The sequence below is a fragment of the Cucurbita maxima genome, unplaced genomic scaffold, assembly GCF_002738345.1.
Source record: "Cucurbita maxima cultivar Rimu unplaced genomic scaffold, Cmax_1.0 Cma_Scf00002, whole genome shotgun sequence".
Taxonomy (NCBI): domain Eukaryota; kingdom Viridiplantae; phylum Streptophyta; class Magnoliopsida; order Cucurbitales; family Cucurbitaceae; genus Cucurbita; species Cucurbita maxima.
This window is the reverse complement of record NW_019272018.1, coordinates 1,971,022-1,986,524: the sequence shown is the minus strand read 5'-3', so window position 1 is coordinate 1,986,524 and position 15,503 is coordinate 1,971,022. Positions and strand designations below refer to the sequence as shown.

Sequence of the window (15,503 nt, the reverse complement as noted above, 5' to 3'; positions counted from 1 at the left end):
GGGGGGGGGGGGGGGGGGGGAAAAATTAACGTGTCGTGTCCTACTTTTTTGAAAATCGATGTAATGATATTTCCATGTCGTATAGTATCCAATGTCGTGTATTCTTAGCCCACCAATTAACCCAACTCAAATGCCAAAAAATGCTGTTCTATAAGGTGGAAGTTGGTCAATTCAAGTTACTTTAGCCAAAATCGATGCTTGAAAGATCATTTTAAAGAATTAAAAAAAATGACAATGAAACCAAAGATTCGAAAGTTGTCAATCACACATTTAGTTTACACTAACCAATTGAGTTTGTTAATTCAATTTCATTGTTGTCTTGTTTTTTCAAATTTTGGATTAAACCCCTATTGCTCTTAGGCCAACCTTCGGAGCCATTTACGTTTGAGCATAACATTCTTTCTTATCAAATTGTTTATCCCTAAATAACGAATAGCCGGAATCATGGCATCATTTACCCAAAGTACATTGGAGCCCCCATCTCAGAGACAAAACAAACTAGAATTATGCCAATTATGATTATCCGAATTGAAGTCTAGCTTTCTTTCTTTCTTTGTAAAATTATCAATTGCTCTAAAGCTTTATATTTCCCAAGGAATTTTCATTTCTTTCTAAACTTAGTAGTCTATATGTTATCGATATTTTATGATTACAAAGATGAAGTTTATGTAATACCTTTATTATTTTAGAGTTATGAAAGGAAACTTCATATCTTGGACAAATTGAATATTGAGGCCTTGTAGTTTGTGTGCTACGTACCATATGAACCAACATTTTAAGTTTTCTGTTGTTATGAGTTTCCACAGGGTTCACTAATTAGGTTCTTGCTAATTTCATTAACCTTGGCTATATTTGGAAGTGTCAAATGCACTTTTGACATGGACAAAAGAATTTTTGACTCAAAATGTTAAAAAAAAATCATGTAGGAGAGTAATATAAAATGCTTTTTGAAAAATTGGAAAATGCCTTGAAATACTTTGTTGTAGAGCGTTATGGTCTATGTGCTTGATTGGGAAGTCCTTCAAGTACTTTTAAGAATGCATAACCAATTTTACTTTACTTTTTTAAAACCATTTCCAAATACGCTTTTAAGCATTTGTTAGTGAGTTAGAACATAATATGGGGAGACATCTCTACTTTTCCCCTCGGGAATCCATAGAATTTACCGTTGCTTAGTTTTCAATTTACCTCTAACCATAAAATGAAATGTGAATAACCTGTACTCCTCTCTTTGAAACAAGGACGTTTTTGGTTCTGTCGGTGCTTGAAACACTTTAGTCTTCTCCATATTACTATATCTCTAGAGTCAATAATTTTATATGAGGAACTACTGAAGTCAATCACTTGCTGCCATTACTGTTCAGTTTTCTGTTGAGGTCTATTATGTGGAGGTACTCAAATTGGATCAATGATTGATTTCTAGGTTTCGTCGTTAACCTAATTGGTTACTTCCAATAGTTCAATTGATCAAGGATAAAGTAGCTTCAATTTCGTTTATGAAACATGTTTTCAATCTTTCTTATTGATTTTCAAGCTCGAGGAAAACTATAATTGCTCAATGGTTAAAGAATCAGCTAAACAAAGTTATCTGCTTTTTAATTTCCTAGTAGGACTTATGTTTCTAATATCATTGCAGGCGGCTAAGGAGTTTGAGTCCGAGCTGAAGAAAGAGCCCGAGTCAATTGGAGAGACAGCAGTAGAAAAGCCTACATCAGTAGATGATGAGGAGAAGCAAGATTTGAAGGCATCAAACCAAAAGGAGAGTGTATGAAGCGGTAGGTAGTACCATCAATTTCATGTCCACTTCTGCCTATCATTGTACTGTATGTGAATGTCTTTGGAATCTGAAGATCACTTAATGAAGAAAATTAGTTTTCCAATGCTGGTCTCTAATAGCTTTCATATTCGACTGTAACTAGATCAAAAGGAATTATGAGCTACAAGCTCAAGAACAATCAGCAAGGCCGATCCAAGAGGGCAGCTTTTCGCCTTACTAACAACTGTATCTGTATCCCTCCCTACATCATCTGCTTACCATCGACTTTTATGCCACTCTCCTACATGATGATTCTTTTATTGGTAGTAAAAAATACTTTTGGCCATGACACGATATCTGTTTCCCTCCCGCTCCCACCCTTCCCCTTACCTGTACACCCGCCACACTAAAATTCTAACCTTCCATTGCAAAATCCTCTCTTCCCTTCATTACTTTCGTTAATCGCTACAGGGGCAGATAGATTTCATTTGGGATACTCATTGCTCATGATATTTGGGACACTGAAGTAGTTTTTTTTCTTCCTTTTATATTCTGATATCATGACTGAACAGAGAATTTATATGCCTTTTGAATTCATGACTTTGGTTCTCTGGTAAATGGTTTTTAGATTTCTATGCAAAGTCTGGAATTATGTTTTAACAGTTTGAATCTATATAAAGTTCAGCAGCTATTCATTTCTGGATGAGGGCGATAATTTGCTTATTGATTTGAAGTCCTGACTTTGTTTGATTTTTGAAAAGGACCAATTTCAATTCAAAGTTGAAAGCTGTAAGGCAAACTTGTTTTGTTTTGAACTGATGCCTTATTTTATGTGCTTTATATGATAATAGGTCCATTGATTCATGAGTGTGACATATCCTTGTTTTATGCCTTACATTTTAAGCATGCACTTTTCTTCGTTTAAAATTGCTTTTGGGTGGGCAGAGAATTTGGCTTAAAGTTTGTTGGTTGTGGTCTTCTTAGGTGGCCCACTAGTTTGAACCATCCTATATGTAGCCAGGCATAAATATTATTGTACACTTCTTCTTTCATGTTCTTTAAGACCCAAAATGGATGAGTTGGGAAATATTGTGCTCTTAGATTCAACTGAACTTTCATTAAGTGTCTGTAATCTGCTGATTGAGACTGTAATTCGGCCCTCTTGCGTTCGTCATCAGATATCTAAAACTATGTTCTTACCAAGTCAGTGGCCGTCATGATCTTATGATTTTGATGCGTATTTTGATTTATGTCTTGCTCGTTTTGTCTCGTTTTAACTGTTGAGTCGATCTATGATGGTTTTAGTTTGTATTTTCGAGATTTATGAAAAAGATGTAGAAGATTTGAGAGGGATTGAATGCTGTTCATTCACGAGATTTGTTTATATTTGTGTTTGTAGCGAGAGATTCTTTAGATAGTTATAGTATTGAATAATTTGCAGCATGATCTGATGGATCTTTTTGTAAAATTTGTCAAGATTATTCCTCATATGGACCCCTCAGGGAAGTTTTTTCTTGGAGGGAAGATATGGAATACCAAATAGCCAATGTTCGTTAAATTATGCGAAGTCGAGAAATAGCGTGGAAATAAGGTCAAGACGTATGCAAACTTCTTCTTTAAGGGGTGTTTTGAGTGTGAAGTTGGGTGGAGTGGATTTATTAACTGAACATATTATGCAAAAATGACTCGGAACATGAGAAGGTCTATGCCTCGATATTACTTGGATGGATGGATGGATGGATGGATGGATGGATGTTCGAGATGTACTAATTATAAGAGACGATTTATGAGTTGGTTCTTGGTAAGCATGTTTGATGGCATCATGAAGCATCAAAGGCGGACGAAAAAGTAAAACGAAGAATGAGTTCTCTTTAAGATAGGTCACGCATGAGTCTAAATCATAACGTCGCTCGGTTCGAAAAGTATGACGGTGACAATTATTTGCTTAACTCCATGACATTTTAAATTTATTACAGGTCTCACAACTTATAACTCAAACTCAAACTTCTCGTTATGAACCCACAATTTTTCTCTTCTCACTCTTCTTCCCATCGTCTTACCCCCTACCTCCCTTCAAGATATATTTTTTAATTTCTTAATTTACAAGACTTTCTTTTGTTCCTTGTGTCTTGAAATTTTTATTATTATTACTAATAATTAAGTAAAATATAGATAATTATCAACAAAAATATTCTTATTTTTATCCTATAATTTTAATTTTAAAATATAAATTATATGAAAGTGTTCTAAATAAATGGAAATTATAATGTATTACATTAACACTCCTCACGTCTTCCACATTTTTATTAAGCTTTAAACCAATATTACTCTTTTTTAACACACATATATATATATCACTTTAAGATCAGAAAAATGTATTTTAGATTAATCTTTATGACAATTTAAGAGCTATTTTATTTTTGACTTGATAGGATATATTTTAATTCATTGTTTGGTTAGAAAATAAAAAATTATATAAAAAAAAAAAATCAGTTATGGCTTTAGCTTGGAAAATAAATTTTAAATCAAGATTTTAAAATGGATGAAAAAAGTTTTTATTTAAATTTGAAAAATATAACTTATTTTATTTATCTTAATCGAAATTGACACTTCACCAAAATCATAAAATATTTATAAAATAATATGATTTAAAATTTAGTATTATTAAAATTTTAAAAATTTATCTAACGGAAGATCATATCGTTAAATTTTATAATGACATTGCCCAACGATAATATAAAAAAGAAACGTAAATGTACTCCAAAATCTTCATATAACTGATGTGGATTATCCAATGTTAGATTGAATTTTTTAAAAACTAAAAAATTTTATTTGATTCGTAGGTTAGAAAAACCCGACAAACCAACAAAATAAAAGTCACAACCTAATCTAACCCTGCGTTACTCGTAAAATTGTTATGAAAATAAAAAATATTTAACACGGGTGACAAATGTTAGTAATACACTGACATTTGTGAAGGTTAAATATTTGAATTTTATGAAATTTTAGATATTGACTCAGACATGAATAGATTTTTTAAAGTAATTAAGAAAACGAACCCCTCGACCCACTCAAAAAATACAATCCAAGATTTTGAATGAACACAAAAAAATTTCTTAAAACAATTCAGCAATCTAAAAGTACATGATTCGATTGGATTGGTATCGAGCCATTCACATTAACAATCTAATCGACTCAAATTTTTAGATGGGTTTCCTTAAACCACCTCAATCCAATTTTGAAATGGATCGTTTGTTAAATAAATTTTAAAAAAGAACCATTAAACAACTTGATTAGAATTGGATTAAAAGATTTGATATTTAAAATAAGAAGAAAACAAAATTGATGAGATAATTATATGCAGTTGTAGCTGTCTTTTGTTTACATTTCTATATAACACCAATTTCAATTTCTCAAATCTTGCTTTTAAATCTTTCTTTTGAAATTTTTTTATTCCCGTTTTCTAAAACTTTCTTCTTGAATCGGGGCTAGAGGCTCGAGTATACGTCGCTTGACCGAGGCAACTCAAGAACGAATAGGCTTAACTCACTTATTGCTATAATCGCAAGTCTGCTGCTATTAAAATTTATTTAATTTTTTATATTTCCAATATCCAACAAGAATGAAAGGATATTATGATGAATTAAAAGTATTCCTTCTACTTTCTACAATTTAATTTTATTTAATTTTTGTAAAAAGTATTATTATTATTTTTGAAAATCCCAATCAAATAAAAAGTTGGTGATTTAATATTATTATTTTGGACCATTATTCACCAAAGTGGAGATGAAGCTTTCCATGTAAAGACAAAAAGATATATTATTTTGAATTATTTATTTATTACTTTTATTGCTTCCACTATCTAGCTTATGAATTATTTCTTTTTTTAATTAAAATTATATTAAATTTTAGATTTTTTCCTTTTCATTTATGAACTTTTAAAATATTTAATGAAAAATTATTTTAATTTTCACGTTAATATTTATTTTATTTTATTATTTAGAGCGTAATTTTTAAAATTTATATTGAAATTGTGTTTATAAATCTTGTTTGTAGTTTCAAAAAAAGGTCCATTTGATTTGGTCGGATTGAGTTGAGTTCATTATTTAATAAAAGTTTTGAGTTGAAAAAAATTTAAATTAGAATAATTAGACTGAATCTGAAAAACGTCTGACCCAATCTAACCCAACAGACTGAACACTCTTACCCTTTATCCAGTTTCTTACTTTGTGGTTGTTTCATATAGATCTCTTTCTCGAAACCACCGTAGCAAATGAATGAAGCAACTCAAACTACCCAACCCAAAATTTTTATGGTTGAGTTCAGTAAAAGTTATTTAAGTTTAAAAAATTTATCACCCGAACAATTGGATCAAACTCAGCTTACGAACACGTGTAATCTTTAGATTGAGATAATTAACGAGACAATTTAAAAAAAATTGTTTGATTCCCTATCGTTTTTGAGGGCATAGCTCTCCTATTATTTGGTCTAGATTCTTGTTGTCACCTCCAAAGACTTTAGAAATTTTCAGAGATTCAATTTGCAAGGGTCCTAATGCCTTTAATGGCATATTATCCTCTTCATTGTGGAAAGTTTGATGATTAGAACTTAGACTCGGACCAAGAAAAAACGAGTTGAAGGTTGAATAAAACTTGTTCGGTTTTATAGAGAATACGCTATGCATACACATGTAACATATCATCATATTAGTTTAAAAATGGGTGAGATTCCACATCGGTTGAAGAGTGTGGAAATCTCTCCCTAACAGACGCGTTTTTAAACCGTGAGGTTGATGATGATATGTAACGTGCCAAAACTAACAATATCTACTAACGGTGGGCTTAGATTGTTACAAATGGTATTAGAATTAGACACTAAACAGTGTGTCAGTGAGAACGTTGGGCCCCAAGGGAGGTGTATTGTGAGATCTCATATAAAGGTGTGAAAATTTAAGAACCATGAGACTGATGACAATACGTAAAGAGTTAAATTGGATAATATCAGCTACCACATCAGTTTTATTTTTTATAAGTGTGTGGAAATCTAAAAACTGTGAGGCTAATAGTGCGGACGGTAATTTTCTTAATCTAAATATTATTTTCTTACACGTATTGAGTGCAAATATACAACACCGCAGTCACATATGATTTAATTGTACGCACGAATCTCCACAATGATATGATATTGTCCACTTTTAGCATAAACGCTCTTGGCTTTACTTTGGGCTTACCCAAAAGGCCTCGTAACAATAGAGATAATATTCCTTGATTATAAACCATTGATTATTCCCTAAATTAGCGACTTTCATCCAACATCTCTCTTCGAACAAAGTATATCTTCTCTTAATTGAGGCTCGAGTCCATTCTTTTTTTCTTTTTGGAGTCTTCGAACAAAGTACACTCTTTGTTCGATACTTTAGTCACTTTTTTACTATGCCTTCGAGACTCACAATACTTTGTTCGACATTTGAGGATTTGTCAATCTATTGATATGACTAAGTTTAGGGTTGAATGACACTGTGACTGTCAGCATCTCATGTATTTATAGATGCTTATAATGAGGATTACATGGGGGGCCTTGATCCAGGAAATCATAGGTTTTTTTTTATCCATGGTAACAAACATATATTCCTTTTTATCTATGGTAACAAACCAATAAATCAGTCGTAAATAAATTTGTAATTTAACTTTTTCAAACCCCTAGTTTGTCATTCAAAATTTTAAATAAATTTGAAAATTCAACATCAATAACAAAACTCTTATAAAATTTAAATATCAAACATTTACAAGTCACAAACACATTACTAACTACAGATAGCTAGCGCTCGTTCCTTTCTCATTCGAGACTCAACGTCCTTGTTGGTACATCGCTCAATGTCTGGCTCTGATACCATTTGTAATACCTCAAGCCCATCCACTAACAGATATTGTTTTTTTAGACTTTCCCTTCTTGACTTCTCCGGAAGGTTTTCATACCATTATAAAAATTGTTCTGTTCCTCTAGTCTCACATAACAATAATTATAATAATAATAATAATCTAAAAAAAGAAGAAACAAATATAATTAAAATAAAAGGAAAATTGGGAACAATAATAATAATAAAAAATCAGAAAGTAATGAAGATTTTTAGGAAGAGAAATAAAAAAATAAAAAAATAAAAAAATAAAATGTAAGTGCCTTTGTACTGTGCTTTTGTTTAATTTCCAAACACCCTTTTCTTCACAAAGCCATATAATAAAGTCAGTAAACCAAAAAGCTGAGAGAAAGAAAGAGAGAGAACCAAAAAGAGGGCTTAATTTCATTTCATTACCCTCAAAATCGCTTCCCTTCCGCCTTATCGGCTTTCGGATCTGCCACCCATTTCTCCGACACCCTCCCCCTTCTTTTGGGCTTCCCCAGAAACCACCGCCACCACCGCCTCCCCTCCATTTACTTCTCTGTTCTCTGTTTCCATTTTGGGGATACTCATTTATGGCCGGAATCCCCTCTGAGGGGTTGGGAGATGACTTCTTCGAGCAGATTCTCGCAGTGCAGCCGGGTTACGCCGCCGGAGCAACCGGCGATGTCGTCTCTATTCCGATGGGCTTGCAACTTGGGTCTGGCGGCGGCGGAGGCGGCGATGGGTTGAGAGGGATAGCGGGGCTGCAAGGAGGCGGTGGAGGAGGAGGGATGGGTATGCCGTTGGGGCTGAATTTAGAACAAGGGTTTTTGAGGCAAGAGAGGTTTAGAGATGAACTTAATAACAACAATAATAATAGTAATAATACCACTAATAATGCTTCATCTTCTTCCACTGCTTCTTCAGGAATCACTGTAAATCTCTCTTTCCCTCTCTTAATTTCTTCATTTGTTCTTCATGTTCTTCAGTGGGGAGGGACGGGATTTTGGGTGTTCTTATATGCTCTGTTTGGATCATCTGAATGATTTCAACCCAGATTAGAACACGCTAAATTTTCCCATTTTGGGTAACTTTGATCTTCTTTTTACTCATTTTTGTTTGGTTTTTTGTGTTTATTATTATTTTTTTCTTGTCAAATCTCTGATTTTAGAATAAACTTTTGTTTTTAAAAAAAAAAAAAAAAAAATTGAAGAAATTGAAAATTGTTTGTTCTTCTCCAGAGTTAGGAGCAGTCTACTTCAGCTACAGAAATTTTATTCCCACTCTCATATATATATATATATATATATATATATATTTTAATTATTAGGATTCTTAAGGGTGTTTTCGTCATTTCACTCTTGTTTTTCAGGAGAGAGATTCTTCGGTTCAGCACATGAACGCCTTGTTTCCTTCCTTTGGACATTTGCAGCAGACTCAACAACTCCGGCCACCTCCGCCGCCGTTACATCTTCACCAGGTGAATTTACATTTTTCTCCCTACATCCCCCCCCTTTTTTTTTTTTTTCTTTTTCTCTACAAATTTAAAATTCCAAATTACTTAATGTTTATTTATTCTAATATGCATTTGGGTTTATCATAATTATTAATTAAAAGCGTTCATAAATTAATCCTCGTTATAACCTATGCTTTTTTAGCACATTTAATCATAGTGACATTAAATCATTTAATTAACCCACCTGTCTTTTAATTTCAGCAAAAATAAATAAATAAAGCACACAAGACAATTATGTTATTGTTAATAAAAGGGTTTTTTTAATTTTTTTAATTTTTTTAATTTTTTTTAAAATATCACATGTGATGCCCGATACTAAATTTCAAACCAAGTACAAAAAAACGCGTTTTCTGAATTAATTAATTAATTAATTAATTTTTTTTTTTAAATTTCCTTTTATTATTATTATTCTTGAACCCAGTTCTTGTGTTATCTTCGTTTCCAAACAGACCGTAATCTTCAATTTTTACTTTGGGGTGTGTATTACACGCGTCTGATTCTGATTGGTGTTTGCCCTTTATCAATTATTGATTGACGGTAAAAGACAAACAAACCATCTCTACCACGTGTGTAAATTCTTCGTACGTGTAAGTAATCTTTGCCGTTGGATTCTGGAAGCCTAAGCATGATCATTCGCTTACGTCATTACTTAAGGAGCGTCTGAAACACGCTCCTTTTATTTTTTCAAAGATGTCAGAGTCCATCCACGTGGTTGTATTTTATTGGCGGAAACCAAGAACCCATGTTTTATTCTTTTAAATTAATTTTTTATATGCTAGTGCTTTTTTCTTTTATTTTTTTTTAATTTTTTTTAACTTATGTTAATTTTTAATTAAAATAATATAAATAAAATGTCTGTTACCCACAAAAAATTTATTCTTTGTTCTAAAAATATGAATGTGGTCAGTAGGACAATAATGTAATTTCCTTCAGTTTTTATTTATTTATTCATAATATTTTAATTTGTGCTCCATTATTATGTGTTGGTCTTTGGAACCTTGTAGCCATCTTTAGCCAGATGCCAATTTATATATAAAGAAATGAATTAAAATTTTATCTTTTTATTGCTTACAAAGAGAAAATGACAATTGAGAAATTCCCATTTTAATGGCTAATTTATTCATTATACTCTTTCTTCCATGGAAATAAGACTAAAGGAAAGCATACAAATACTTTGACATATGATGATGTATCTTCTTTGGATTCATGTGCAGCCCTTTCACAATCAGACAAATCCCGGGATGGTTGCTGCTGTACCGCAACCTTCTCAAATCCGTCCAAGAGTTCGAGCACGACGTGGGCAAGCGACTGATCCTCATAGTATTGCCGAAAGGGTAATCTCTTCTTTCGATTTTTAAGAATGTCGATAGAAATGTACGGTAGTCCTCTTGTTTACTACTAGTTGACTAGGAAATGTCTTTGTTGTGTTACACAATAGAAATGAGAAATGGGAAACGAGAAACAATACATATTGACAGAGCGGTTTTTTTATCTTAGTATGTCGCTTGTTTGTTGTGAGATCCCATGTTGGTTGGAGAGGAGTACAAACTATTCCTTCTAAGGGTGTGGAAACCTCTCCCTAGTAGATGAGTTTTAAAACCGTGAGGCTGATGACGATACGTAACGGGTCAAAGTAGACAATATATGTTAGTGGTGGGTTTGTGCTGTTACAAATGGTATCAGAGCCAGATACTGGGCAGTGTGTCAGTGAGGATGCTGGGCTCTCAAAAGAGGTGGATTATGAGATCCCACATCAGCTGAAGAGGGGAACGGAGCATTCTTTATAAGGGTGTGGAAACCTCTTCCTAGTAGACGCGTTTTAAAACCGTGAGGCTGATGGTGATACGTAACAAGCCAAAGCAAACAATATCTGTTAGCGGTGGGCTTGAGTTGTTACAAATTTTATCAGAGCCAGATACCGGGCCGATGTGCCAGCGAGGACACTAGGTCCCAAGGAGGGTGGATTGTGAGATCCCACATCAGTTGGAGAGAGGAACGAAACATTTCTTATAAGAATGTAGAAACCTTTCCTTAGTAGACGCGTTTTAAAACCGTGAGGCTGACGACGATATGTAACGGACTAAAGTGGACAATATGGGAGCACATGTTACAGATATTTGAATGTGAAGTCCATAAAGAGGGAGCTTTTAGCACTTGTGCTTATTTAGGAGTTCATATAAGGAAAACCCATCATTTTAAGAGCTTTGGGAAGCCCTTAGAAAGGTTATAGATGCTAGATGGCCAAAAGAAGTGACATTCTTGACCACTTTAGAGATCACAAGGGAGGGGGTCAACCAAAAGGGTGCCCCAATGTGCCCTCCAATTCGATAACATGGCAATCTTACTCGGTCACCATCCTTGCACCTATACAGAGCTTTATCCGATCGAAACCAACCGATCGAGCTGAGGTCGGTGTCCTTTAAATCAAGAGGTTTAAGGGCATCGAACCAGTCATTAGGGAATAACTAGTATTAGTGAAGGAAGGAGCGGGATAGATTATCAATGTATAAAGTTAGAACGTAAAATTTTAGGTGTCCCAATAAATATTTCGTGCTTCGCCCTCCTAGATAAGACAAGGGGATGAGAGGGGGGTAGCGGAGACGCCTTCATAAAGAATTTTCAAAGAAAGCTTCCTAAACGAACTCTAAAGGGCTTTCTTTTTTTTTCACTTTTTGTGTTATCTATATCTCAATGAATCTTAGCTCGGTTCGACTGTCATGACTGCAGTTGCGTCGAGAAAGAATCGCAGAAAGAATGAAGGCCTTGCAGGAGTTGGTTCCTAGCTGCAATAAGGTTCGGTTCCACTCAAAAACCTGAATTTTATTAATGACTCTGATTGCTCGAACACAAATTCATAGTCTCGACATTAACCAATTCGTTTCGTTTTGCAGACTGATCGAGCGGCAATGCTCGATGAAATTGTGGATTATGTAAAGTTTCTTAGGCTTCAAGTTAAGGTACTCATTTTCAAACTATTTTTCAGAACAATGAAAGTTCATGACCTCGTCGTTTACAAGTCACTCGATCCCAATTCTTAGGAACAATACGACAGTTCTTGAAAAAAGTCTACCAAGCATGACCCCGATTTTTATATTGGTTGATTTGTTTCCTAGACGTCTCGTATCTGATTTTATTCGATATACTTTCCATAGGTTTTAAGCATGAGCAGACTAGGTGGGGCAGGTGCGGTGGCTCAACTTGTGGCCGATGTGCCCCTATCATCAGTCGAGGTACGAAAATTTGAGCTTCGACGTTCTTTATAGAAATGACCCTCTTCTCCCGGGCTTAAAGATTAGCCCGAGATCGATTAAGGAACCTATAGAAATGACCCTTTATTTTCTTATTGCGTTAAACGACCATTAACTCAAAAGCTTAAACTGATAGGTTATATGGCTCTCTAATCTCTTGGGGATTAGTCCCAAACCGAAAAACGTTGCTACTAAAATGACACTACAGGAGTTCAAACACAAAACCTCGTATTTTGTCATCATGTCAAACTTGTAGTAAATTCAAAAGTTTAAGTCGACATGTCAGCATATGTTCGACATTTCTTGTCGTTTTGTTTACGATTCTCAACCGGGATTTTACGTATTTATAGGGAGAAGGCATTGAGAGCGGCGCGAATCAACAAGCATGGGAGAAATGGTCAAGTGATGGCACAGAGCAACAAGTAGCAAAACTAATGGAAGAAGATGTGGGAGCTGCCATGCAATTCCTACAATCTAAAGCTCTATGCATCATGCCCATCTCATTAGCCTCAGCCATTTTCAGGACACACCAAGCCGATCCGCCGATCATGGTTAAGCCAGAAATGAACACTCCTTAGACCGACCGACCTTATGTGCCCATCTTGGACTCCCACCGTGCTAAGTTGGTTAAATCCATCCCGTCTATCGTTTCGTGATTATGGATATCATCAGCTTAATATATAATCTAGTGTTTTTTTTGTAACTCCTTATTGAAGTGAAGTGGTGGAAAATGACCAAAATATTTTGTGATGGAAAATCTACAACTTTTGTTTCTTGTTTTTTTTTTTATTTTGTTTAGTTGAGAATGAATAAAAAGTACGATAATAGTATGTGTTGGATGATGAAAGTCCCACATTGGCTAATTTAGAGAATGTTCATGGGTTTATAATCAAAGAATACTCTCTCTATTGGTTTGAGAGGTCTTTTGGGAAGCTTAAAGGAAAGCCATGAGAGCTTATATTCAAAGTGGACAATATCATGTGATTGTGGAGAGTCGTGTTCATCTAACCGTATGAGTCAATTTGGTCAAAAATTCGCTCAATTATTAATACATGAAAAGGTGGAAGTAGTGGAAGATGATAATACCATAAAGATGGTCTTGCTTTTCATCAATAGTGATTTGAAAATCAAAGAAAGGTGGGTTACTTTTTGTGTGGCCACAATCCTATCCTTTCAATTGCTTAAGTTTTCAAATTCGATATTGTAATCGCTAGGTTTCTTCTATTCTTTTGGGTTGTTCCCGGGTCTAATTTTACCCATAACAGTAGCTTTTGATGTTGAGTTGGGTTTGTAGATCAACTTTTACTTGTTACGAGCTGGATGTACGGAGTTCAATTATTTTCTCTCTCCGGTTCTGTGTGTTCATCTTAATCAAAGTGTATGCATTGTTGAGCGATCCTAACATTGACGTCGGAGAAGATCATATTCAAGTAATAATATAAGAGTCTATAATATATGTGTGAATGTTTGCATAATCTACCATTTAGGTGTGTGAAAGTTATCTTATTTATAATCAAATAAATTACAAGATATGGAAATAACAATAAATGGAAAGATAGATATTTGCCTTATAATAAAATATCAAATATGATATATATGGTAAACTATAATTTATTACTAAATATCCTTAACCCCCACCGCAAGCTAAGCATCGGATTTAAACGAACGTGAAACTTGAATCTGAAAAATTCAAAGAGATTGAGAAACACTTTTTGTGAAGATGTCAACAACTTGGTTTAGAGGAGGCGTAGAGAAACACTTTCTTGGCCATCGAAAATTGCAGAGGGATCGTCGCTCAGTGGTGATGCTGCCTTGGCTTCGGCGAGAATATGTCTAACCTATGAAGAGAGATTGTCGCTTACCGACGATGCTGCCTTGGCTCTGATGAGAATATGTCTAACCCCAAGAAATAGAAGGGGAAACCTAGAGCAAGGGACAAAGACAATGTTGAAGCCGGAAAAGTCACCACAGTGGGCGAAGGAGCCAATTTTGGCGAGAAGGGCAGCTGAAAGAGTCGCCACATTGGGCGAAAGGAGCCAATTTTGGCGAGAAGGGCAGTGGCAACTTGGTTGGCGAAGAGGCCAGTGCGGCGCCTAGATTCCAAAGGTAAATCTATGGGCTTATCGAGATTCTGTATATTTACAAAGAGAACGCTAATGAAGATCCTAAGATTAGGGTTTCTGTGAAGGATGAAGGGAAAATTGAGAAGAAAATGAAAGAAGCTATGTTTGAAAAAGGTGAGGTTGTATATACAGACAATGGTGAAGGATGATTTGGAGGACAAACGGGTGGAGCCGAAGAGTAATCAATCGGCTTTGCATGTGGCAGTCATGGAGACTGCCCCTGCAGCGTCAAAGCCAGTAGGGGTGGTAGAGAAGAAGATGAGTAGAAAATTCAGAAGCCATTGAAAATAAGGGATCGGGGTTGCTAAACCGAAAGGGCTCTGATACCTTGTGAATGTTTGCATAATCCCACACGTAAATGGTGTTAAAGTTATCTTATTTATAATAAAATAAATTATATGGAAATAAATAGAAAGATAACTATTGTAAGAGGCAAATATCTACATATTTGCTTCATAATAAAATATCAAATATGATATATATGGTAAACTATAATTTATTACTAATTATCCTTAACAATATGGATAAGATTAGGTGTCTTATCGTGACAACATTGTTGATACGATCCACTTGGTAATTATTACAACTGATTTTATTTAAATTATCCATGCAAAGACATGTGAGTATATCATATACAATGAGTTTCTATAAGGCTAGACCACAAAGTTTTTTAATCTCTTTATCAATTCGTTAAATAAGAAGATTAATATTTCACAAGATGATCATATGTAACTCGATCTTAATTTTGAGTGTAGTACTTCAAGATTGGTTCCAAAAGGGTAGTGCTTTCAAGATTAGAATTAGATTATAACTCAATGAGATTAAAACAGGTAAGTATTGCGTGTGGAAATAGATAGAGCCCCTAGTCGTAAACCAGCCCATAAGATGGACATGGGTACCTAGTAGTTTAGACATGAGGATCACTCGTTCCTAAAACTTTGACATGATGTTATTGCAACGCCAAAAAAAAAAAAAAAAAAAA

At 34.4% G+C, this 15,503-nt stretch overlaps 2 protein-coding genes and 1 long non-coding RNA gene across 4 annotated transcripts in view; all 3 read left to right on the top strand.

The window, feature by feature from the left end:
* LOC111468153 (sec-independent protein translocase protein TATA, chloroplastic) overlaps positions 1-2,048 on the top strand; it is a 6,069-nt gene extending 4,021 nt beyond the window's left edge. The window contains exon 2 of the mRNA XM_023113272.1: positions 1,637-2,048. Coding sequence (XP_022969040.1) covers positions 1,637-1,771 — 135 coding nt within the window. The 3' untranslated portion in view covers positions 1,772-2,048. The remainder of the gene's footprint in view (positions 1-1,636) is intronic.
* Positions 2,049-4,120: 2,072 nt separating this feature from the next.
* Positions 4,121-15,503, top strand: part of LOC111465696 — a 13,822-nt gene continuing 2,439 nt past the window's right edge. Inside the window, exon 1 of the long non-coding RNA XR_002714227.1 lies at positions 4,121-4,131. This is a non-coding gene — a long non-coding RNA (uncharacterized LOC111465696). The remainder of the gene's footprint in view (positions 4,132-15,503) is intronic.
* Positions 7,995-13,180, top strand: LOC111465659 (transcription factor UNE12-like). 2 transcript variants are annotated; one of them, XM_023110158.1, is made up of 7 exons: positions 8,002-8,569; positions 9,007-9,114; positions 10,365-10,484; positions 11,878-11,943; positions 12,042-12,107; positions 12,303-12,380; positions 12,749-13,180. In XM_023110158.1, exons 1-7 carry the CDS (start codon positions 8,228-8,230, stop codon positions 12,974-12,976), a joined length of 1,008 nt encoding a protein of 335 aa, XP_022965926.1. In that variant the 5' UTR covers positions 8,002-8,227; the 3' UTR covers positions 12,977-13,180. The 2 variants fall into 2 exon arrangements, with proteins under 2 accessions (XP_022965935.1, XP_022965926.1); XM_023110167.1 differs by lacking the exons at positions 12,303-12,380; positions 12,749-13,180 and adding an exon at positions 12,214-12,290 and having other exon boundaries at positions 7,995-8,569; positions 12,042-12,174.